Source organism: Ciconia boyciana, chromosome 24, assembly GCF_034638445.1.
Source record: "Ciconia boyciana chromosome 24, ASM3463844v1, whole genome shotgun sequence".
Classification (NCBI taxonomy): domain Eukaryota; kingdom Metazoa; phylum Chordata; class Aves; order Ciconiiformes; family Ciconiidae; genus Ciconia; species Ciconia boyciana.
In genome coordinates this window covers 2,025,353-2,049,806 of record NC_132957.1, presented here as the reverse complement: position 1 = coordinate 2,049,806, position 24,454 = coordinate 2,025,353, and the positions used below count along the sequence as shown (strand labels likewise).

The following is a 24,454-nucleotide window of genomic DNA, read 5'->3' as shown; positions in this document are numbered from 1 at the left end:
GTCACAAACTGGCATGAATAAAAATTTTCCCTGCCACTGGGATGGTTCAAACCCTATCATACAATACAGGACTTCTGGTAAGACTCCTGTCCCTTCCTGTACTTGGAGGACTTTGGTAGCTAAGGCACTGCACACTGCAACCGTGTGCCAGTGAGCAGCACAGACTTGTGCATACAGCCAGGCACGCTGGCCTGGGAAAAGGCATGTTAATTTTTACTACAAAACAGTTCACCCTGATGGCATACGGGGCCACCTTCTCCACACTAAACATCCTACTTTTAAAAGTTCATACCAGCATGTCTCCAATCCCATTCGTACCCCTCCAGCTGGGAAGTTCAGCCCTCACTGCTCTTACACTCTGTCTCAAAGGATCAGAGCAGGCTGGTTTGGACACCTGGGACCCAGGGCAGTATTTGTGCTTTCAGCAAACATTTATTTCACTCCGGTGCTGCTCAGTGTTTCCTCTTTGGTGTCCACCAGGTGGCACAGGCTCCTGGCAGGTCTACAACCAAGTAGTGGGGCAGCAGACCACAAAGGTGATTTCTGCTTTTCTGGACTGCACTGACTTCCTCAGCAGAGCCAGTTCCTTTTTCTTCTGTCCTCGGGGTATGCACGCCAAGTTGCATGCCTGTATCAAAAGAGTTTCATCGCTGTATTACAACAGAACACAAAGGCACAAATAAGATCCTAGCGCTGCCAAGGCAGATGCAACATGCACCATATGTGCACCATAAAATCTGCCATCTAAACAATTATTATCCTCACTTTATTGATCTGGAATTTCAGTCTATAGAGAGATACCACTGACTTGCCTGAAGTCTCAGACCTGTGCCCATCATCTACACCTTCTTTGTGACAGAGATTGCAGGGTGAGTCCTGATCCAAAGCAAACTATTGCCTGCTTTGTATCTGGATTTCCTCACCAAGGGAAGAAGCGGGTTCATTCTAAACTACCACCCGTGAGCAAACCTCCCGCGAGCTGTGGAGCACTGGATACAGCACCTGCTTAAAACAGTAGGAGAAATATTAGCGAAGGATGCTGTAATGTGCTGTGTTAAAGAATTCAGACGGAGAATTTAATTGATTAGAATCAGTTAATTAACTGTGGCTGTCTTTAGCACAGTATTTTGCTGTGTGCTAATACTTCACTCATCAATAATGAAACATATCCAAAAGCAATGGTGTGAAGGAGAGCCATGGAGGAAGATAAGGAATCAATGCCACATCCCGTGTGAAAAAGAAAGTCTCCAGCATCGTCCGCAGTCGCAGGTCTGTCACACCAACTGCTGCCCCCAGATAACTGTTTTTCCTTGTATTCTCCACAAGGATTTTAGAGTTCCTGCATGAAACTTAGTAAGCTGTCCCAATGTTTGGACAGGTAACAATTTCTAGGTCCTATAGATCAGCTTTTGGGGGATTTTATATGGCACATAAGTATGTAACATCTCCCACATCACAGATGAGTCATAAGAGGCATCAGTAAGTGTCGCAATAATGGCTCCACCTTCCCCTCATGATGGAAGCCTGTCCCCTGAAGCTGTCCCCTGCTGAGCCATGCTGCCACCCCTGTGCCTGCCCAGGCAGGGAGCAGGGGCACCTCGGCCGGCTGCCAGCCCCCAGGACTGGGCGGGGAGCAGGGCCGCCTTGGCCTCCCACCAGGCCCCATGACCCTGGTGCCTCCTCAGCTGCCACCTTTGTGTTGTGCAAACTTGTTCTTATGTGAGGGAAGGGTGCCATAAATACTCCAACATGCTCTAAAAATGGTATATTAAAACTTTTCATATACCGTGAAGGCACAGCCGCCTCAGCGAGGGAGCCCCTCTTCCCCTGGGCCAGCTGACAGGGCAGGCAGCAGGTGGGTGGAGCCCACAGGGCGAGCAGCAGGAGGCCCCGGTGCAGCTGATTTTATTAGGCTCTGGGGATTTAAAGGCAAATCCCAGCCCTGGCTCTTGACAGCAAATGACAAGATGGGCTCAGGCAGCTGGGTCATCATGTTCAGCAGCGATCATCCCCCTGGTTCCCAAGGAGCCGGCCAGTGCTGTGAGCAGGGCTGCATCAGGATGTCAAACATGTCTCCCCTGAGGGAAGGCGCCTCGCTGAGGCCTCCATGGAGCAGAGGCCTCCACAAAGCTGCAACAGCCCACAAGCCCCAGAGGCCAAAGGCAGCAGGGTGAGCAGCACCCGTGTCCCTGCGGGCAGGCAGGGGCTGAGGCAGGGAGAGCCCCTTCTCCGGAGCTCCTTGTTGCCACAGGCTGGGTGGGCAAACCTCGGAGGTGGGACAGGGTGGAGGAAGGGGTGCGGCAGTGGGAGAGGGCAGGTCCTGGGTGCGAGGGCCTGGCGGGGAGGAGGGCTCTGCAAGGGGGTGCCTTGAGGCAGAGGGGATGCAGCCCCGATTCTCCCTATTTATTTGTGCCGTACTGACTTGCCCTGCCTCTTACTTAAAGCGAGATTTATCTGGCTGCGTCCATCGACCCTTCCTCCTCCTGTCCCTGTCACACCAGTGGGGCTTCCCCATGCCACCCTCTCTGCCTCAGGCCACTGCTGCCGCCTCCCTCAGCTCAGCTGGGCACGACGCTAGTTGCCTGGCTTTCTGAGTGACTCAACACCTACAACAGCTTTTGAAACTTCAAGCTCGGCAGGGAGGCCACCCCCCCACTGCCACTGCTGGGGCTGACGCACTTTTTCGGTGTAAATGCTAACGGGAAGCTTGAAAGCAGCTGTGCTGCTGGCGGGAGCCACCTGACCGCCCCCCCCCGCCCCCCGTGATGCCACCTGCTCTGCCACTGCATGTCACCGTCTCTTACGTAATCACTACATGACTCCAGCTTTCCTTGGACCTGGTTATGCAAAAAAGCTAAAAAAAAAAGATTTTTAAAAAAAGTCCTCACTGACCCACTGACATGTTTCTCAGTGCAGGGCTGTCACAAGTGGGTGTGTGGTGAGGCAGTGTTCAGCAGAAGAGGAGTTCATCGTCCCCTTCTCACTTTGCCTGGGTGGCTCTTGGCTGAGGACCCAATGCTGGATGACTCCATGTCTCACGTCGGATCCACAAGGTAAGTCCTGGCCAGGTTGGTGAGAGGGAGTTCATGGCGTTGGGGCTTTTGCAGGTGTTGTGGGGCAAAGAAGGCAGCAATACCCTACCAGAAAACCATTTCTGTGCTTCTCCCTAGACCCCTGCTAGCCTTCCTGAAAAGTGAATTACTTTCAGCGTGAAAATTGCTGACTTTTTTCTTTTTTCATCTTTTTTTAATCTTCTTTCTTTTTTCCATCTTCTTTCTTTTTTCTTTTTCAATGTCTTTCTTTTTTCTTCTCCTTTTTTTCCTCTTTTCTCTTTCCCTTTTTCCTTTTTTCTTTTTTCTCCTTCCTTTCTCTCTCTCTCCCCCCTATTTGTTATCTCTAGGCACTCTATGCTTCCTCCCATCTGTCCCTGAATTTTTCTCTTTCTCTAAACTTCTGACATCCATCGCTCCTCCCTGCCACACCTGCCAACACACCGACACCTGTATGTGCACACACATGGGTGCACACACACTTAGTGTATTGCAGTGCCTGATATCTTCCTCCCTAATTTCTCTTCCCATCCTCAGGGGGAGTGATGGAGGTGGTTCTATTTGTAGATTTTGTTGTAGGCTTCTACTATGTTTGCCTAGTTGTTGAAGTTGGACATTTTTGTTGCCTGTTCCTTCCTGTGTGCTTATTTTGGTTCAATCTCCACATCATAAACACCAATGTTCATGCACTTGCACATGCCTGGCTGTGAGACTAAGGAAGAATTTACTTCCTGAATTGGACATATTTTTGTTGTTTCTAGAGCATCACCTGGTGTCTCTATGGCAGCCAGCACAGCAGTAGAGCTTGATAATAACATAGTGAATGTAAGGTGCTGGATTTGCAGTCCTGAAGAGAGGGGTTGGCACCATCTCCATGGAAGAGCCACAGTAGAACGGTGGCTTCCTTGGAGAAGACCTTCTGCAGGTGGCTCCCACCCTGGCAGAAAGACCCACCTCTCAGCAGATGGAGCACCTTGCACATCCCTGCACAAAGCTTTCTGCTTGCGGAGATGATGAGGCCAGGAAAGGCGGTTGGCCTTTCTGATACCAATGGTTAGTATGGAGTGAATGATTGCCGAGGGCAAGAACAACAACTGTCATGGAGGTCCCTGTACGGTATCGGCATTTGCTCAACTTTATGTTTTAACTGTGGCAAACTCTGCAGTGAATTTCCTAAGCTAGTGAGCTTGCACTGAAAGCACAACTTGGTTTGCTCCAGCTGGTCTGTGTGCGCTTCAAACCTTTTGCTTCCATCTCCCTGTCTCCTCACCCTCTCCTTCCCTGGTCTAAATTTCTCCTATGACACTTTTGGCCAGTTTTTCACAGTGTTAGAGTCTCTAAATGCAAACAGTTTCTGAAAACCTCATCCTTTATGTCAAAGTCTGTGTAAAAACATAACATTCAAAAGTTGGCTTTCCCTTTGCTTGCTCTGTATGGCAAAGATATTAATGTTATATGCTCTTCACTATGTCCCTTACAATATCAGAAACACAGAACCAGGATAGAAAATACAAATGATCCAGGCATTGAAAACCATTAAAAAATTATTAACACCATGTAGGACTGTTTCTTTCTTTCTATCATTGCTCAGCTTGTAACGTGCTTTATTCAGTTCACAAAGCTTCTGGGGACAAGCCTTTTCCTCTCTTGCTTTGAAAAACTTTCTGCATCTAATTTCAAAGACGGGGAGGGGTTGTTTGCATTTTCCCCTCTCCCTCTCAAACTTCCCCTTCTGTAGCAAGTTTGAAAGAGAAAGACAGAGAGAAAACTATTCCGAAGGCATGCAGGATTTATATAAAGGCAGGTGATACATATTTATTATACCTGGAGGAAGGCGTAAAATTATTGTGTGTTATTTCTGAAGCTTGTGGTGAAATAGTTCTCATTTTGAATTTTAAAGCTGACAGCTGTCATGAAATTTTTATATGAGGAAAAGGTGTATTTAATCCCCCTTTTTCTGCCCAACATTCACTGTCCTTGTTTTGCTTCAGCAAAACGAATTTTACAGTGAAGAAAATAACACATTAAATATTTTAATTATATTAATTGTGGAGAGTGATAAACGTCACAGTCATGAACTTAGAGGATTCACTAACCTCCACGTCAGAGGCAGTCTTTGGTGTCAGAAGCACTTCAAAGTGGCATGGAAATCTGCAGCCAAGGCTGAACACTACTGCATGGTCTGTAAGCACAAAACCAAAGGCTGTGCCTTGAAGCCACTTTTCCTACTGGCTTTCAGTGAACTCCAAAACACAGCATTTCCTCCCCTGTGGGCAAAAGTATCCCCTGAGTTTCTCTTTAATGTTGTTACCATTAATTAAAATGCAGGAGAATTGGGAATGTGCTGTCAATAGGCCTTGAGAATTAGTCCTGAAAAGAGGTTCTTCTGCTTTGGAGTAATCAACTCCCCCAGGCACACTGTGCATCCCTTACCACGCAAAAATCGTGGTACATTCAAACTCTTTCAGGTCACTGTGGTAGCAATGGCCCTTTCTTCGTTCTTTGTCTAATGTTAAACCCAAGACTCTTTGTGTACTTTATAGTCATCGCAAGTAATACACAGTAGAGAAAACTCTAGAGAGAAAAGCTGATATGCAAAAGAAAATGAAACTGCCATCCTGAATTCTGTGGAATTAACCAAATTTCCCCTTCTATGTTAAGTATCAAGATTGTAGATCTAAAATGCAAGTTAATGAAACAGTGTACATTTGTTGAAAAAGCTAGTGAGTCTCATATGACAGAGATGCGTATCTATCTGGATGTTGCAAATCTGCCAAACCTCAATCCGCTGTTCATAATCACTTGGTTATTTATATAAGCGACATAAAATGCCGTTTCAGCTACAGTATCTTGTTATTGCTAGCAGACATATATTAACAGTAAACTAATATTAAACGCATGCTAAAAAACTCTTTCTGAAGATATTAATGAAATTCTCTGAAAAGTTATGTCGTTAGATAAATAAATTAAGACTGTGGGAGGAACTCTCACATTCACTGACTTTCAGTGCCAGTGGCATGTGCTTACTTAGCTGAGAAATGAAAAGATGCATTTTTTTCCCTTAAAACTCAACTTTGCAAGATCTCCTTGGATTTAAGCATTTATCAGGGCACTTTGAGGTTTACAGAAGGATTTAAAAGCACCAGCCCTAACTTTTTCTAATTTCCTTTAATAGTTCATGCTATTGCCTCCAAACCTTTTGATGTCTATTCCTCTTCCCAGCCACCCAACCCTTGTACCTGATACTCCAGCTCACCTTCGTTCCCATTTGGCTCTGGGATTTCTTGCGTCATAAGACAATTCACATTTTCAGCTCACCAGATTTAGAGGGCTCATTAATTTTCAGTGCAGTTTAGATATGCACATCTCTAAATAGTTTTAGAAAATAGGTTGTTGATACTTGAAATAGTTACCGCTACAATGCCACATCCCATTTATGTAGATCTGTAGATTTTGCTCCTGAATTTCACAGGTTATTTTTGAGAATGGGAGTAAGATTTTTTCAGTTGCTTTTGCAAGTTGTAGTTTTTGTCATTACAGATTTTAGGCAGCAGATTGGTTGAGCAGAAGCAACCAATTCATAAGGTGTACTCTTTATTTAAGCAAATTTAACTTAACATAACATATATGATAATGCGCATCTGTATTGTTTGACAGTGTATTAAGAACTACAAAGACAGGAAAGGAAATCAGCCTCTCGGTATTTTTAGACCTCACAGATTACAACTGAGTGAATTTTTTGCAAGAGACTACATTCAAAAACCAACAACATATTAGTGACCCTAGAACTGTTTTTCTAAGAGTTCCACTGGCAAATGATTTTGACTAAAAAAAGGGAAGCTGTTTTTAGGAAGACTCAAAATGCTTCTAAACATCTTCTACTTCAAATTTACCAAGGAAAATGCCATTTCAAAAAGGCATTTTCATGTTGAAATTGATCAATTCCTTACAAGAGAAAATAGTTAACTATCCTGAAACATTTAATTTGAGATAAAACCAAAATGCATTCTCTTGATCCCATAGAAACAGTTTTGCAACTGTTCAATTCAGCCATGGAAAGAACTCTTGTAGGGCATTCCAACATGAGCTGCACTCTGCACCTGAAGAGGGAATTCAGGTATATAAATAAATAGAGGGACAACAGTCATGCAGACAGTATAATGAGATCAAAACTGCAGCTTCAGAGAGTGCAACACAATTTTGTATATTTTTTACATTCCCAGCAAAACCATTTCTTCTGCTCTGTATAGCTAATACCTATATAGCAGACTTTGGACGTGGGCAGTAGATTTGCTTCTCCTATTGAAAGACAGTGATGATGCCTGAGAGCAGGTCTTGCACCCCACATGCAAAATCTAGTATATTGTGAGTATAGAGGTGTGAGCAGTACAAAATGTGAAATTCCAGTTTGCTGCATTCTTTCTAGTGGGGTGGGAGAGAATGAAGCTTTGAACGAAGGACACTAGACTTGTCATGTCCATGTAGCTGAAACATTCAAGTAGCCAATCCCCAAAACTACTTTATGTATGAGGTGTGGACATTTTAAACAAGATGATTGTTTTTAAATCCCTTCCATGTATAATATTGAAAATAACTAATAGCCAGCATTGCTGTTGATTTAAAGAGAGTGTGACAGTAAATAACTATTCTGTTGATTAAAAAAATCTGTGAGGAGAACATTTCTTGGGTCCTCCCAGACCAAGAAGCGAGCACTAAGAGCCCACTCAAAGGTTGGAACCTCCTGTTTCTACATGCGACAAATGCCCTTGCTATATCATACAGAATACAAGACTTAAAATTTTTGAAATACCTAGGTATGGTAAATTTTTTACAGCTCTAAATTTGAACTTTGCTGTGCTGTGGCTTATGACAGGCTGCATTTCTTGGGGACATTCAAAGATTTGTTGGGAGAAGGAAAATGCATTTCATAAGTGTACTACATGCCAATTATTCCACACCTAGCATCTCTGCCTATCAGAAATAATTATTGCAATAATTAACTGTAGGTTGACTTCCATGCCAGCATGAGTGGAATAATCTGCAGACATCAGGCAGTATTTCAGAAAAGACTAATGACTCCAGACTCTGACATTTCTGATTGCCATATGTAGCAGGCTTCATTTAAAAAGACCACTTTTTAAATTCAGGCGTCCTTTAAGATGTCTCAGGACTGCAGTTCTCTAATAAAGAGACTTGAAATCATGAACTATTTTAAGAAAAAATTCCAGTTCTAACTTTAAAAGATGTCTGTCTTCTTTGCAGCATGTTTTTAAAACCTAAATTCAAGTGATGTTGAGTGGTAAAATCAAAATGTGAAGAACTTTTGGTTTTGTTTTGGTTTGTTTGTGGAGTTGTTTTTTTGTTGTTGTTGTGGAGTTGTTTTGTTGTTGTTGTTGTAGAAGGGAAGCTTTCTATTTGTCTTGTTTTTGAGACTCCTCAATGTTACATTTTTAATCCTCTGCATCCACAAGAGCTAAACACATTTTTCTCTAATCGAAAGCTGAGACTCCTACCTAATGAGGTAACTTCAGCTAGCAGAGGCTTTCAGGAAAACAGCAGATATTAGGAACGTCTTATTCAGCTTCAGGATTTTTTGCCTGAGTGACTCTGAAACATCTGTCCACCTGCAAGCAACAACCCAAGGAGCCAGCCTCATCCTTGTGATTCCTGTCCTGACTTTGTCACTGAAACACAAGCCTCTAGAGCACAATCCAGTTTTTGCTGTTTAGCCTTTCTTGCTCCTTGTAATTTGTCTCACAGTTTCCCCTGGCTGCAGTGTTGTTCTCTGCTTCCTGGCTAGGTTATTGTGTAGTATTGGTTTGACGTGTGCTCTTACTGTGCTACCATGTCAATGTGGGGGAGTGAAGCGTCCCCTGAGTTTCGGTCTTTGGGGAGTCAAGGACTGGTCCCGTGCTCCTGGGGATGTTTCAGACCTAAGAGCTCTGGCAGCTGAAAACTCTTTGGTGAGTAATCTGACGTGTGTCTAGCCGAAATCTGTGCCAAGGTCACAGCTCCCTCCTTTTTCAAACCTGTGCAGTAAGTCGGATAAGATGCAATTAAGAGCAGAAAGTCAGATAAGATGCAGTTAACAGCAGAATTTGGCTTTGTGTTTTGAGAAGGAAGAGTATCTTTATTTTCTTGTGGAGTCAAGCAGTTTAGGCAGAAATTCACACTGCTTCCATCTAGTGAAAGTGTACTGTGAATATTAATATTGCAAGGAATAACCCCAGGGATGGAAGAGATAGTTCCTTGGCTTTTGCTGGTTTCTGTAAAGACTATTATAGTCTGGCTGCTGATTTCTGCTGCTTTGGCAGAAATCTGGAATGAGTTGTACAGCATTAGTGGAGGCACTCCAGATTTGACTCAGATTTGACTCTAGTGTAGTTTCAGACAAAACCCAACTCCTAATTTAGAGCCTTATCTTCTTTTCTGATGATTTAAAAAGGAAACTGCAGCAATCAGTTTGAATCTGGAAAAATTATTTCTAGGACTGGACCATGTGAATTTACATAAGCGTTTCACTTTAGTTACCCAGAAGTAAGTATTTTGAATCTGATAAAGCACTGATAAGCACCCTGTTGCTTTGGGCACGGAGAAACTCAATGAGTTGGGACTGAAATTAGGAGTTTCATCTTTAGTACAAGTGGGTTCTCACCAGTTCTGTGTATTGTAGAAACTCAGGCAGAAGTGGCCGATGCATGACTCTGCCTTGCAAAATCTTCAAAAGTTTCATTTATTTCCTGTGATAGTGGAGTGAAAGGGAAACCTCTGACAGAAATTCTTGATATTAACAACTAATGAATGAGAGATGTGGTCATGCTCTGCAATGAGTGCCCTTTGCATGTGCGTATGAGTGGAGGAGGCCTGGCAGCCTTCAAGATAAGCCAGTAGTGATGGCTTACTTCCTTTAAAAAGAAAAAGGAAAGCTTTCAGAGAGCATCGGATCCTTTGACAGGACTTCTGCAAAAGAACACAAGGATGGGAGTCTTCCTGCCAGAAAACGATGAGAAAGGTGCCATGCGCAGGAATTTGTAGTCCTTGATATGCTCCAGTCCTGATCTGCTAAATGTTTCTATACATCTTAGTGTGAATGGTTTCTTTTTTGTGATCATCAGTTTCTCCTTCTGAAACAGGAGGGTAAGCAATGAGATGACTTTTATTTACGTTCTGCAAAAACTTTTGTAAACAGGACACTATGATCAGTCATACATTCTGGAAGTGCTTGTGCTGGAGCTTGGAGCAGGAAAAGACTGGGAGAAAGAGTGGGAGAGCTTGGCTTCAGTTTGTCTATTTAAAGCAAAATAATTTCTTAGGGCTGGAATTTGGATGACAGCACTGCTGGGTTAGCAAAACCCCATGGGGCTCTGCTGCGTATGTGTGTCTCTATGGCTCAGCAATAAGCTGAGGGCCTAATTCCATTTTCTAAATACGGAATAATTTGCAACCGCTGATGTAAGTGACCGCACAATTGGGGAATGAAGCAGGTTCTGGAAGTTTTACTGGTTGAACAAAATATTTTGGGTTGGGTGTTTTGAAACAGATATGTGAAAAGGTGAAGAAAGGAATCAGGAATATCAAATATAGGAGAAGGCTGTCTTTCCTGATGACTAGTGTTTGCTGGGGAATGGATTTTGAAAATGGCAGGAGAGGTCCTTGTTTTTATCAGGATGTGTTCTTGCTTTTCCTCTTAAAGTATTGTTACAAGCTTTGTGACAGTGGTATCTTTGCAGCTTCTACAGAGCGGGGGATTTTGTCATTTGCAAACGATTCCGCTCTGTGTGCCCTCAAGACCTCCTAACCACAGATGATTGCATCTAGGAAAGATTAGAAATGTGTTCAATTCTTTCCTGATGATTCTTGACTTCTAATTTCTAGGACAGAAAGCCACTGAGTTGCTAACGTCAATGGCAGCCCTGCTTAAGCCAGCATTTCTGGCCTTGTCTCAGAAAAAGCTCTTAGCCTCTGCTTAATTTTAAACACATGCCTAGGTCTCATTGATTTCACAGCCTGAAATGACATTCTTGTGCTACAGAGAGGAAGGACCTTACCTTCCTCTAGACCACCTCTCACTTCTTCCTCATGATGAGGCATCACCATAACATCTGAGGTAACCTTCAGATAATGACGGCCTTTATCTTTGTGAATCGAACTTCACTTTTAAAAAACCTATTGCAACAGCAGTTTTTGTCGGATGGAATTTTCCATCCCTCTGGGTAGGCAAGAGAGGTGGAGAGTGGATGCAGGGCTGCACGTACTGCCAGCGGCATGCTGCACACAAGCATCCATCTGCTTGTTCAACTGGAGCCAGACGTTTGAGTTCCTGGGCTAGTTCTCTTCTCCCATCAGTCGTGTGAGTGAAGATCTAGTGACTGGAAAAGACTTACTGCTGAGTTACACCAAGGTACATGCAGCCACACGTTGCCGATTCCTGTTAGCACAGCAGACCAAAAGCTGCCACTTTAAATATCCACAAGAATTAACAGGTTCATACTTGCCATCTACACTGCTGCGTAGCATAATGGTTTTATGTGTTATTTACCGCTTTTCTATAAACTATGTGACACAGATCTGATACAGTATGATCTGGTCCTCCAAATCTGTGCACTATGATTGTACTTAAGCGTGCTCTCAGTAAGCCCACTTCAGTAGTAAATGTAGTCTGGTCACAACAGCATTGCCAAATTAAGCTTGTTGGCATTAGTTAGCTTGGGGGAATTCCAGTCTGTCTCAGCATCATTGCATCCGAATGAAATGGTTCAGATATCTCTGTGCTACCTTGCATTGCGCAGTGAAGAAATGGCAAGGGGAAAAAGAACGATTCAGTTATCTGTGCTTTATCTGTTCCTGGAGCAGGGTCCACCAAGTAGGTGCTGAAACTGAAGGAACAAGACAACTAAAAATGTTTGTAAAATACTCACTAGTATCCAGACCACTTTTCAAACAGCTTTCCAAGGAAAGTTTTAGTTGTTTAAAAAAAAATCAGCAAAAATTATCTGAAAATACTAAGATCTTAATTGTTTTGCATTTTTAGTTGAAACACTTGACTTTCTAATTCCAGTGTTTCCGAATTCAACTAAATTATATGTGCCAAGCATAATCTGCTGAAAAATCAGTACTTTTGACCCAAACTATGAAATAAAGCAGAGGAAGAAAAAGGATTTATTTAAAGTCCTTTCCCAGAAAAAAAAACCAACCAAACATTTATGACGTATCTTGCATTGAGCCATGGTGTGACGGGGTCAGCTTTCTTGGGCACAGAGGCAAGCTGAATGGAGCAAACACCATGAAGACTTCATTATTCATCAGCAGCATGCACTGAGGCATTTGCAGACCAAGAAATGCAAAACTCTGTCACTTGCAAAGAATCATTAGTAACTTAGGGGTTTTAAGGGTTTTGCAATACATTTCCAGTCTTACGGTCTGTTGTAGACCCACAGTAATATTTAGAGGTCCGTTTGTTCCAAATAGAGTAATACCTGAGCTGGTTTTGAGGCTATTTACCATGAGCAATGCAGCCTCAGCAGTGTGGGCTTTGACCACAAGGACTGAGGAATCAATACATACACAGCTTACAAGCTGTAACACCCAGCAGTTCTGCTGCAGGTGGTTTAGTTTTGGATAGGTTCACATGGTTTGAAGTCTCATACCTCAAGACCAAAAGAGAAAACTAATTCTACCAAGCCCCTAATGAACAACGTGTTGTGATTAAGCTGCAGAGACAGTGATTTAATATCTTTGAGCCTAGAATTTTAGTATACCAGAAAATTCAATATATCCTTCAGACTCTTAATCTCTAGAGAAAAACTTGATTTTCAGGAGTTCAGCATCTGTCGTTGTGGCTAAGTTTCAAAAGTGATCCACTCCAGAGAATCCTTATGGAGTCTTGGAATCTGATTTTCAAACAAGTGCTCAAATTAGTGCAAAGCTTCAGTGGAAACCAGACTTTAGAAAACCTGGCCCAATGGTGAAAATGCTTTATTTTTAAAATCTGTCTGTAAAGGCACTGCAATACATTGACAGACTTGCAGCAACATTTGGTGCTCTGAGCCAACAATCATTTGTGTGTTTTCAAAATAGACACACAGCAGAACTGTGACTTTGACATACCATAGTTGATTCTGAGTCAGTTTTGCTTTGAATTTGAGTTTAAAGCTTCACCAGCAAGAGTGATTCTTCCATCAGTAGCAGCCACAGAAGTAGTTGTCCTGGAGTTCAGTCATACAGGTCATTAGGGTCTGCTCTGTTTTCTCCTTTTCTGCCAGCTTTAATCAATAGACCATCCTATTTCCCATTGAGATACAAAAAGTGAGTAATACCTATTCCTCAATAGCACCTGTTAACCACTGCTTTAGCATGAATGTGAAATACTCAGGAATATGAGTCATTAGAATGATGTCCTTTTATCTTAAATAGGCCAGTAGGTTTAGAGAGTATTGTAAGATACTACCAAACCACAGATTTTTTTTTTTTCTTATTACTAAGGTGAAGAAACAGCAGTGAGATTGAAACAAGATTGAAACTTGTTTACTAAGGTACTTGCAGTGCAGTGTTTGTACAGCTCAGTGTTCCTGGTAGAAGTTTTCAGAGGTTTCTGTTGTAAATCATGCCATGCTCACTGGGGCCTGTTTATTATCTAATTTTATCAGTGTAAATTCTGAATAACTCCTGTGGGTTAGATTAACAGCTGAGTTCTGATTTAGTTTAGGATGATATAATTTAAGAGTGAAAAAATAGGCAGCTATCAAGCTCCTTTTATATTAGTGTAAAGCAAGGGTAGTGTGGCTCAGACTTTGTGCTGATTTGAACTCCTTAAAGCCTAAATTCTGTTCTCGGTTTGATTAAGGTAGGCAAGCTCCGGTGATGTTTCTATGGATTGGCTCTTATGTATATGGGTGCTGAATCGAGTGCGATAAGGAAGCTGGGAATCAGTTTGATCCAAAAATTGTGTGTAGGGTAGTTAATTTTGTAATGGAATTATGTGTTTTATGAAAAATAGTTGGAAGCTTTCTTCTCTTTGTTTAAAGTTATATTGAAAATCAAGTATACAGTATGTGCTGAAATCTGTGCATGTCATGGGAATACCACAGAAAACAATTTTTACTTCAGAGTAAAGAAAAGAAACCTCTAACACAGGGAAGATACGCCAAGCCGCTATATTCGCTTCTATATTACATTGATTTTTCCTATGAATTAAAATGTAGATTTATGCTTGGATTTTAATTCTTGTGGTTTTAGTTAAGAATACTCCTCTCAGCTGTGTTTTTAAATGAGCCTTCAAACTCAAAAACATGATCAGTGGTTGTAGATATGAATTCGTGATATAAAAAAGGGGAAATAGACAGACGTGAAGATTTAAGAAAATGTTTGCAATTTATAGAAAAGGAAGTCATACTGAGAAGTAGTAAAATTTAGATTCACACATTAAAAATTAGCATATTGAGAATAATAAAATATAGATATTCACCATATTAAAATGATTGAATTTGGTATGTAATCCACTTTGTCCTCTCTTCTAATTCAAAGAAGAGGTAAGACCCATGACTACGGTTCAGTTCTACAGCATCTATAACCCATTTCCTGGAAATTTATTTAATACTCAGATTCACACAGTATTTTAGGATGTAACAATGGTCAGACTGAGTCAGCTTAAAGGTCCACCTGGCCTGATCTTTTGCCTAATCTTTTTTGTGATTCCCTTTTTATTTTTCATGACTATGCTATCCTGAGGCAACAAACTCAAAATTTTAATTTTATGTTGTATGAAGATGTGCTTCCTTTTGTTTCTTTGAAATCCACTGCCTGATAATTCCAGTTCATGTTCTTTATTCTTGAGAAATAATGAGTTAGCATTTCTGTATCCAGAAACTGTTCCGAATCTAGGGCTGTTCTGGTTGCCCTTCACAGGATCTATTCTAATTTTCTACATCCTTGGGAAAAAGAATAATGTAATTGGAGGGTTGAGGGCTTGACTTACGATCACAGACAAGTGAGATTCACCAGCTGTTTTATGAGGCAGTGTGTTTTGATTAGAGAAAAGTGTATATTGTCTCGTATATCTGCAGTGAATCAGTTCCTGTTAGATACAAGGTTTTTGCTGGAGGGCTTTGTACAACCTGCTGGAAAGTACAATTCATTAGAGTCTGCTCTGATCTGCTGCTCAAGGTGGAGATAAGAGAAAGAAGGGGAGATAGGTCTGAACCAAACCTTTGAAGCCTGAGCCCTAATATGGTCTTCTGTTAGTGGAAGGAAAGCAGTTTTACCAGAAATGAGGATCTTTTGACCAGGTAGATAGAGTGCATGTACAAAAACCTTAATATAATGTCCTCGTTTTCACAGAAGTGTAAACAGTTTAACGTCAGCGTTAAACTAGGACATTACAAATTTAGCCCTTCACAGCTGATCAGATGCATTGTAGAAGTGGTAAGGATAGTTTTTATTGCATATCTCCATGTATTTAACAGTCTTTACATAAAAAGGTGGCTTGCTTTCTGCCTGCTCAAAAAGGTAAGAGACTGGAAAAGTTCAAAGGCTGCTCTCTCTAGAGAAGTAGGGCTTTGGAAAGATGCTCTGTCTGAACAGAACTAGCAGCTTTAGTGCAAATCAGAGGTGAAAAATGAAGGAACACCCTCATTTTACAAGGTTTTTGGTGCTTTCTCTTCTGTTCAGGATGCAGATAATGCAGAATATGGCTGACGTTCTGGCAAGACATTAGTAATTGTCTTTACCTTTATAGCCGCAGAAATAGATACCAATGCACCTTAGGAAATATTGGTTGCATGATGCACTTGACCAAAACGGTTCTACCATCATTACTAATATTAATGTTTCCACTCGTCCTTGCGAGTACAAGCTGGTGTCACCTTGTGCGCTTGATTGCTAGAGTCTGCGCTCATTAAGAGTTCCAAGACAAATGTTGTGTGGGTATATGTGCGACTTTGTGGGCTGCAGATGTAACTAACAGGTAGAGTTTAGACTCTGTGGCCTAAAACTTGATGCTTTTACGTATTGGCCCAGCTAAATATTCATTCCTTGCCCTTAAAAGGCCAGATCCTGCCTCCGATAAGAACTTCCCCTGCCTCATACTTCACACCCAACCTCCTTCCAAACCTTACCCACCTCCAAGTATGTGTAACTGTGCCCTCCCTCTGATTTGACTCCTGCCTCTTCTCCTGGACTCAGTCCTCACTTCTCATTATTTCACTTCCATCTGCTTCAATTCACGCAGCATTAAGTTGGGGTCTAAAGGAAATTCCCACCTTGGCACAATGGATTAGAGTATGAGGGATCGAACAAATGTGGGAAAGGTTAAACAAATGTGCTGAAATGAGTTTGCTGGAAGGAAGAGTTCAAGTTCATCATTACTTTTTTTGTTCTGTCTCACAAATGCCTATTTTGGGTCCCATGCTTCGCAGCTATATTGGACAGTGAGCGTTGGTTGCAGTAATCGTTAAACTTCTTATAGGATCTCCTTATGACAGGCACCAGGAGCAAGAGAAGGACAGGGAGAAAACAAACCACTTTCCCCAACGCGGGTGATGAGTGTACACAGTGAAAAAGCCACCTGTTGATCTTTGACTCATTCAACAAAGAAGTCGCGTCAAATACTAACCTGAAAAATTCCTGGTAAGTGATTAAGCCCTGAAATAATAGTGTATTTCTGCCTCTTGACGCTGTCAGAAACCACAGGTACACTCACTGAAATTCTCCCTTTGATGCTTTGAGATCAGAAGTAATTTTGATCAAAAGCCAGAGGAATTACCCCAAACATATTCATGCTAAAGGGCATTCTTTGTTTTGGTCTTCAGTTACTCTCAGAACCTTTGTGTACTGTTTGAGATCTCAAAGGCTTATGGCTAAATTAAAATAAATGCATTCCAAATGTATTTAATTACAAAATCACACTGATTTGGACAGAGAATACTTTCATGGAACTTGTCCTGATTTGAACCAGAACAAAACTCTGGTCACGCTGAGCAAACTCGGATAGCGAATAGATGTGGATTTGTCTATTTTGCAGGTCTGCATTGTGCAGAGATCACAGTTGATGACAACCTGCCAATACTGAAGGTCTCTAAATCTGTAAAAATAAATAGCTGATATTTTATCTGCAAGCAGCAGAATATTTAATCAAATAGCTTCTACAGAAGATTAGCATTTTTAGGCTCGGTATTCACATTTCTGCTGTACGATATGTATGCAATTATTTGTGTATATGATGGAACTCCTTTACATACATTCTCACATTGTTTGATTTTCAAAATCCTCTAGTGACCTTTTATGCCTCATTTGTTGGATGCTAGACTGAGATACCTTAAAAAGAGATCTGATTTTCAGAAAGAGCTATGCAAGAAAACAAAGAGAGTACTTTGCTTCCAAAATTTTGTCCTCTTTATGATTTATGAGTTGGATTCTTAAGAAATCACTAGTCACTCTTGGAAAATGAGACCATGCAAATGTAGTCTTTTAGATGAAACTTGGAAAGTGAAGAACGCTGAAAATTTTCAAAACCTCTAGACACAAAGTACAACTGGACAATGTTTAGGAATTGTTTTTTTTCCACAGATCTGTGAGCTCTTTTGAGTAGTGTGGATGTGAATGCTCATGAAGAGCAAGTGGAGCACCTAGACGTGGTTCTTCATAATTTCTGTTTCTGTATGTCCTTCATTGAACTAGTGCCCTTCTGTGTTCAGAGCCACAGTGATGTCCTGAATTATTTTGTCCTGAGTTATTATCTTCCCCTTTTGCTTGTAGGTGGTTATCCGTCATCAAGAAAAGAGCAATTCATGTCACTCATGCAATAAATTGATTTAGCAAGAATGTTGGCTATTAGTCATTGCTGATTATTAGCTGTGTTGATTTTCAGAAAGGTCACATGCCAGATTTTCACAAGCTCACAGCATCTGACTGCACGAGTGTATACAGGCTTTCTGAAGGAGTTTGACTTCTCACTTCACTTGTAGCTCCGAATATGTCCATTTAATTTGATTCCTAAATAGCTGTTTGAAAGCCAAAAATGCTCAAACTGAATGTTTCTGGCTAAAAACTGAATAATGCTTGGCTTTTGGATGTTATGTTGATTTTATTGCCTCTGATTTTGGGCAACTTTCAGCCTGAAACATTTTTTTCTTGAGGGGAGGGAAGGGGGAACGTTTTCAGCTGAAAATGTCAGCCAGCCCTCCTCCCCCCACCGCTCCCACCAGCCCTGCCAGGAACCTTTGTGATGTCCCCATGACTCAGAAAAGCACTTTGCAATTATATAAACAGGTACTATTATTATTCTAGTTACGTGGTGAGCCATGAGTGCCTTGCAGTGCTAGTAAAGCGTACTGCAATCCGCCAGACAGTACGGAGGGTATCTTGACCGCTTTTTGTGTGTTGGTCTTTGTGGGTCCAAACAGTCACGTAGTCATGAGGCTAAAATGAAGGGCCTTGTGCAAGGGCTGTGGGGATTGAAGCATGGCAAATACCAAAGCTTCAGTGCATTAGTTGCTAATCAAAGTGAAACAATTATGCCCTTCTTTACCATTTTAGGGTAATCCTGTAGAGGTGATGGCTTATCAGACTCAGTGCTGTCTGCTCTCTCTTGCCCAGCTTTCTGTTAGATGGGACCTAGGTCCTGAGCAGTCTGGCACTGAAGTATTTCTGAGTGAGATCCTTTCTCTGCTCCTTCCCTATCCATCTTGTAGAGCTATCATAACAAGCTGTCTCCTCTTGACTCTACAGAGTAGTTTCTCAAAACTTAAGTTAGGCTCACAAGATGTGATTCCTCTCACCAGACCTAAGATGCCTGCAAGATCTAAATCAGAATTAGTTACTCTGGGCTTTCTTACAGTCAATAGACAACAGTCCAGGGAGCTCAGATGATCAAATGTAAGTGACTACTTCAGGGTACGATATATGTCATGCTAAGCTCCCTCACTAGGTCTCTCTGAAGTATAGAGGGTGTCTAAGATGAACACATGGAGGTGCCTACTTCTAGACACTCACACTAGATCAGCACATTCCCTCCCAATCTGCCCAGAGGCAGGAGGGCTGAAGTGGTTTTCCTGGAAGATCACCATATTACAGGAAGCTTGTAGCTTAGATGGGGGTTGTCTGGAGTGTGATCTCTTATTAATTTAATTCACAACTTACACTGTGTCATTGGTCTTCTCTGCTAGCTTCTTCCTGTAGTCAGGAATGTACCATGGTCATTGTCTTCAGATGGATGCTTCTGTGCCAGCACTTGGTGCCATACTGCTGCTCAGCACCTGCCGTGCAAGTACTTGCAAGCTCCTAGACGACACTTTCATAGTGTTCGTCCACATTTGCTTTCAGGCCTTTCAAAATCACAAACTTCATGAAATCCAGCTTTCCAGGGCAGGACCAGGGATTTTAGGGAAAAATGGGGACTGAGTAGATGCAGTAGATTTGTAATCCTGCTTCCATCTGCTGCTGACTAAGGTATGTGACTGAGGTAAATCAGTTCTTCTCCCTGTGCCTTCCTTATCTACAAAACAGGGGCAATGAGACTTATTTCCTTTGTAAGGCAGTTTGCGATCAGTGGGAGATAAGTAGTATGTGAAAGCAATTTTTATTATCCTGATTGAAGTTAGTTAGGCAAAGTGTTTGCGATTGTTCACTGAGTTGGCAAATATGTCCTTTTTAACTCTGCTCAGTCACACTTTTTTTTTTTGGTACCCCTTGATGGACTTTGCAGACACTGGTGAGATGTGAGTGCATTGATGTTCTGATAGTATTTTGAAAACGTGTCTCCAAAATGACAGAAATAGCTGAGGGAAGCTGTCCTCAGGTTATGCATGCATACAGTGCTGTACTCAGTGTTCCTGGTGTGACTGCAACAGAGATAAAACAATCACATGGCTATATTAATTTATTTGTTGGTATTAATTAATAGCACTTTTAGTGGTAATAGTTTTATGTTCTAATTCTGGCAGAACCTTGGCTGTATTCACGACCATGGAAAACTTCATGGCACCGCTGAGCACCGTCAGTGAGCTTGCGCTTCAGCAGAGCAAGGCTAAGCTCCTCCACAGCAAGGTGAGCGGTCCCTCCCGGCGCAAGCGGGAGTTCATGCCGGATGAGAAGAAGGACAACATGTACTGGGAGAAGAGGCGCAAGAACAACGAGGCGGCCAAGCGTTCACGGGAGAAGAGGCGCCTCAATGACTTCGCCATGGAGAGCCAGTTGGCTGCTCTCAGCGAGGAGAACGCCATCCTCAGGACAGAGCTGCTGTCCCTGAAGCTGCGCTTTGGGCTCATCAGCCCAGACACCAGCACCTACCAAGGCCACTCCCTCCAGGACTTCCTGGGAGTTTATTTCAGAGGGCGCAGAGCAGCCTCCCCACTCCTTGAGGCTGAGCCCTTTGCTGGGGAGTCCTGCTTCTTCACAACTAAGAGCTTTGTGCCGAAGGTGCTGGAGCCAGCTGATTTTTCCTGCAAAACCTTTGGCCCATCCAGAAACATCCTCGGCTGTGACGCAAAGCCAGCTCCCATGGACGCACCTGGCCTTCAGCAGCCAAAGAGGCTTGATGCAGCCACAGTTTGCTCTCCATTCCTCAATTACCACTGCCCGGACAAATATGCTTTCCATTTGCCTTTGTCAGGCAGTGCCTGCTTCTTGTGCCCTTCCCCCTGTCCAGCGGAGGTGAACAAAGAAAGCACCACCACTGTCTCAGATGAAGATGATGAGCAACAAGTGCCCAAAACTTCTCCTCTACCCCCATGCAGCCTGCCCTGCCCTTCAGAAGATCATCTGAAGGGCCAAACCTATGCTGCCCTACCTCACAAGCTCCGGATTAAGACCAAAGCCCTCAGCAATTTGGAGGAGAGCGGCCTGGACTCCCACTGAGGCAGCAGAGGAACGGCCCGCTGTGGGGCCAATGCAAGACCTTCCAAAGACATGAAGGGTTTGGAAGGGAGGGGGAGAGGAAACGTCTTATGCTTCAAAGAGGGAAGTCATTTTCTCTGCTTTGCATAAATGATAAGGGAGTTTATAGGGCTGGGCTGCATCACTACAGCACAACTGCAGCTGGCCGTGATGTTCATCTCACTGAGTGAGACCTGCTAGACCCTGTGGTTGCAGTGTGAGTAAGTCCAAATTTCACCTGGCTGCTCTGCTCACAAACCATGCTAAAATTTGAGGTGTGAAGGGACCAGAGGCAGGAAGAGACTAAGACAGTGGAGGTGGTGCCCACACCATGTAACACAGCTACAGCTGCTTGGGGTGACAGCCATTTTCGTTACCTATGCTTCATCGTTGCCTTCATCCTCACGAATGTGCCTGAAGTCTTAATTGCTTGACAGGGAAAACTGTTGATGGAAACAGTTTCAGACCCCCCCAGCTGTCTGGAGCAAGAAAAAGGGATAGTGATAAAAAGGCAGTGGATTTACACTGGCATGAAATGAGAGCAGAACCTAGTCCATTTTATTCCCAGTTTATCATAATTTATCTTCAGAGAGAATGAACTCTTTTTCTCTTTGACCAGACACAGTGTGGTCCAGAAGATAGTTTCATTTATCTTTGCAACAATTATTTTAGAGGACTAAATATTTGGTTTTTACTGAAATGCAAAACATATTTTAGTTTTCCTTCCTTCTTTTTAAATAAGGCTTTTTCAGAAATGGTATTTCTGTATTTGGAAATTGCCGTTATAAAGCATTCTCTCACCTTTAGCTGAGTTGGCTGAACCATTTCCATTTTTTGGAAATGAATTGCTTATGAAATAAAAAAATAAGCAAAAAGACAATTTATAACAAAATTGTTAATTAACTTGTAAAAAGCATTTCAACATTTTAGATTTTTTTATATGATTTTAAAATTATTTTACCAGCTTTAAAGGCAAGTGAGCAACTCAGTTAACATCTGGCTGCTTATATTAATCAAGGTAAATCTCGACCGGCCCAATGCTGGACTCACATTGGATGTACTCATCGATCATTTCTATTTATCGAACTGTGCAAGCTGGAGAGACTGAACTGGAGACCTAGCACTGAAGGTTTCTCTGGAGTTTCAGTGCTTGGCATATGTGCAGCACTCAGAAATAATAGAGGAATATAATACTCATAACTGTAGCCTTTTGGGTCCCTGCTGTCCCAGAGACTGCAGCACCACTGGATGAACTGCAGATATGGAACAGAATGGGTGGACTTTGCAAAAACAGTAAAGGCCACATTGCTTCTTTGGAGATCTCCTGGACATGGAGGCACTGATTTCCATCCCTCTGTGAAGGAGGGAGGAGACTTAGAAGCGTATGGTGCCCAGGGCAGGGAGAGAGATGTCCCAAAGTGTTCTGCAGGTGGGTCCCCTTTATGGATATAATACTACCAGCTCGCGCCCCTCCTGAGGCTTCACCCGTGTCATTTGGGCTGTGGGAAATGCTCCCTCCCAAGTGAATTTGTACAGTGACATGAGATGTGTTGGGAAGCTTCAGCAAAGCATCGTTGTTGGAAACCTGCTCTCAGGCTGGGCAAGCTGTTACTTGATTCTCACGTGGTGCTTCTGCTCCATCCCCAGGCATTCAAGGAGTGTCTGTACTAAGACATTTCTAGCATCATCTCCACATTGGTTTAGCTATTCCATCCTGTGTCTCAAGAGACTGCTCTGTTCCAGATTTCCAGACTTTGTTTGATTTTATCTAATGCATTTGGGTTCAGCCCTTTTCCTCTTTTAAAGCATTTTGCTCCCTTTTACCTATGCACATGCTGCATACAGTGTATGTATTCTTTGGGGTATCTGCTTGGACACTTCCCCTGTCCATCCTGCCTTCCAACTTTGCCTTTGGGAAAGCCTGTGCTGCAGCCATGACAGTGAGTGAGGAGTACGTGTGATACAGCTGGAGAACTTTAACCCAGCCAACCACGTAGCTCAGGGCTTAGTGTAAGGCAGGAAGCATCCTGAGCTGTAGCTACGTTGAGCTGAAAGCCAGCTGAACCTCAGTGAGCAGTAGCCTCATGAACGTCTCTAAAGCCTACTTTATGCTGTCCCTCAGTCACCTCAGTTTACAAGCCAAAAATAGTTCTCATAGATGTATTCCAGGTATACCTGTAACTTCTTGTCCTCAGTTCTCCTTTCATGTTTTGTCTTTTTTCCTGAGGAAAGGATGCTAATGCAGTTCTGATGTTTCTGCATCTGTCTGTCAGCTCTAAACATATTTTGTCATGTTGGACAAATACAGCCCAATCTGATGGAAGAAGACAGATCTCAAAGAGAATAAACAACTTCAAATTGTTCTACTCTGCCCCAACCATACATTTTCATCTACCATGTCCCTACTGATAGAAAAACTGCATTGCTTGCTTAGCTCTACTGGAAACCAGAGATGACAGTGGGAGCTCAACCTCCTAGCTCACATCCCTGGGAGTCTCTGCTTTGCCAGTTCTGCCGCTCACAGGATTTACCCTGTTCCTTTTCATGTTACACTGTTCTCACTAAAATTTCAGGCTCTGGAGAATAAGGACAATTGTCAAGAGTATTTTTCTAGAAATAATTTTATAGCTAATAAAGAAATGCACCAATAATAAGACTGTGTAAAAGGACAAACCACGCTACCTGACATGGGATTTAATAATCCCTCAAATCGGTTTGGAAAAGAGGGCCCTTAATGTGAGCTGTACATAGGGTCATCTGAACTGTGGAGGTATATCAACATGTTGTGCCTAATAAAACTCTGTTTCCAGAAGCTGTGAAAGGTGTATTGGCCTGTCTGTTGGGACTGTATCTGCACCAAACTTTCCTCCTCAGGAACAGCCAGCGTGATAAATATCTCCCATGGAGGCAAGTCCAGCTCAGCAGGAGCACAGGTAGCTGCGATGAAGGGCACAGACTAAGCAGGCTGTGGGGCACATACCTTCCTGATTCCTCTGTCCATAAATGTATTTTCCCCCTGTCTGTGTCCACATGCTCACAGTAGGGCCCTCAGTTCTCCACCGCGGAGTCCTCCTACAGCTATCGCACCGTCAGCATGCTGGCAGAGGGGCTGGTGCGGAGGGGCTCACACAGCTCACCACCGTTTATAGTGATACCCCACAAGGGTCAACCCCTGCCCATCTCTGGCACTTTTGTGCTGAGATCAGTGCAGAGAAATGGGCAGACCTTCACGCTCACAGCTGCTGAGGCCAGAGCTCCTGGGCTGCAGCATGAGGGGGGCAGCTTTACTGTACTTGCTTGCGTGAAGGGAAACCAGAGTGCTGCAGCCACTCTTCAGGTGTGAAACTTGACACAGCGATGCTTTCAGATTAAAAGAAACCACAAGTGGTTTGATTTCCTGTCCTATTCCCCTTGTCCTCTCTTCCCCTCAGAACAGGTAGGGACAGCCCATAGCAAGAAGACGGCTTAGAAATTACTTTGCTAGAAGAAATTGCCTCCCCCCTACTCTTGCCCTTCCCTGTCACTGCTAGACCAGC

The 24,454-nt window shown here is 42.8% G+C and overlaps 1 protein-coding gene across 9 annotated transcripts; it reads left to right on the top strand.

Annotated features, from left to right (window-relative positions):
* Positions 1 to 2,786: 2,786 nt before the first annotated feature.
* On the top strand, positions 2,787 to 23,702 carry NFILZ (NFIL3 like basic leucine zipper). 9 transcript variants are annotated; one of them, XM_072845778.1, is made up of 4 exons: positions 2,787 to 2,804; positions 2,912 to 3,053; positions 16,513 to 16,673; positions 19,988 to 23,702. In XM_072845778.1, the coding sequence occupies exon 4, from the start codon at positions 20,010 to 20,012 to the stop codon at positions 20,898 to 20,900; it is 891 nt and encodes a 296-aa protein (XP_072701879.1). In that variant the 5' UTR covers positions 2,787 to 2,804; positions 2,912 to 3,053; positions 16,513 to 16,673; positions 19,988 to 20,009; the 3' UTR covers positions 20,901 to 23,702. The 9 variants fall into 9 exon arrangements, 8 of the variants coding, with proteins under 8 accessions (XP_072701879.1, XP_072701880.1, XP_072701885.1 ...); XR_012039620.1 differs by lacking the exons at positions 2,787 to 2,804; positions 2,912 to 3,053; positions 19,988 to 23,702 and adding exons at positions 9,901 to 10,187; positions 17,613 to 17,783; XM_072845779.1 differs by lacking the exons at positions 2,787 to 2,804; positions 2,912 to 3,053 and adding an exon at positions 9,903 to 10,187 and having other exon boundaries at positions 19,966 to 23,702.
* Positions 23,703 to 24,454: the final 752 nt, after the last annotated feature.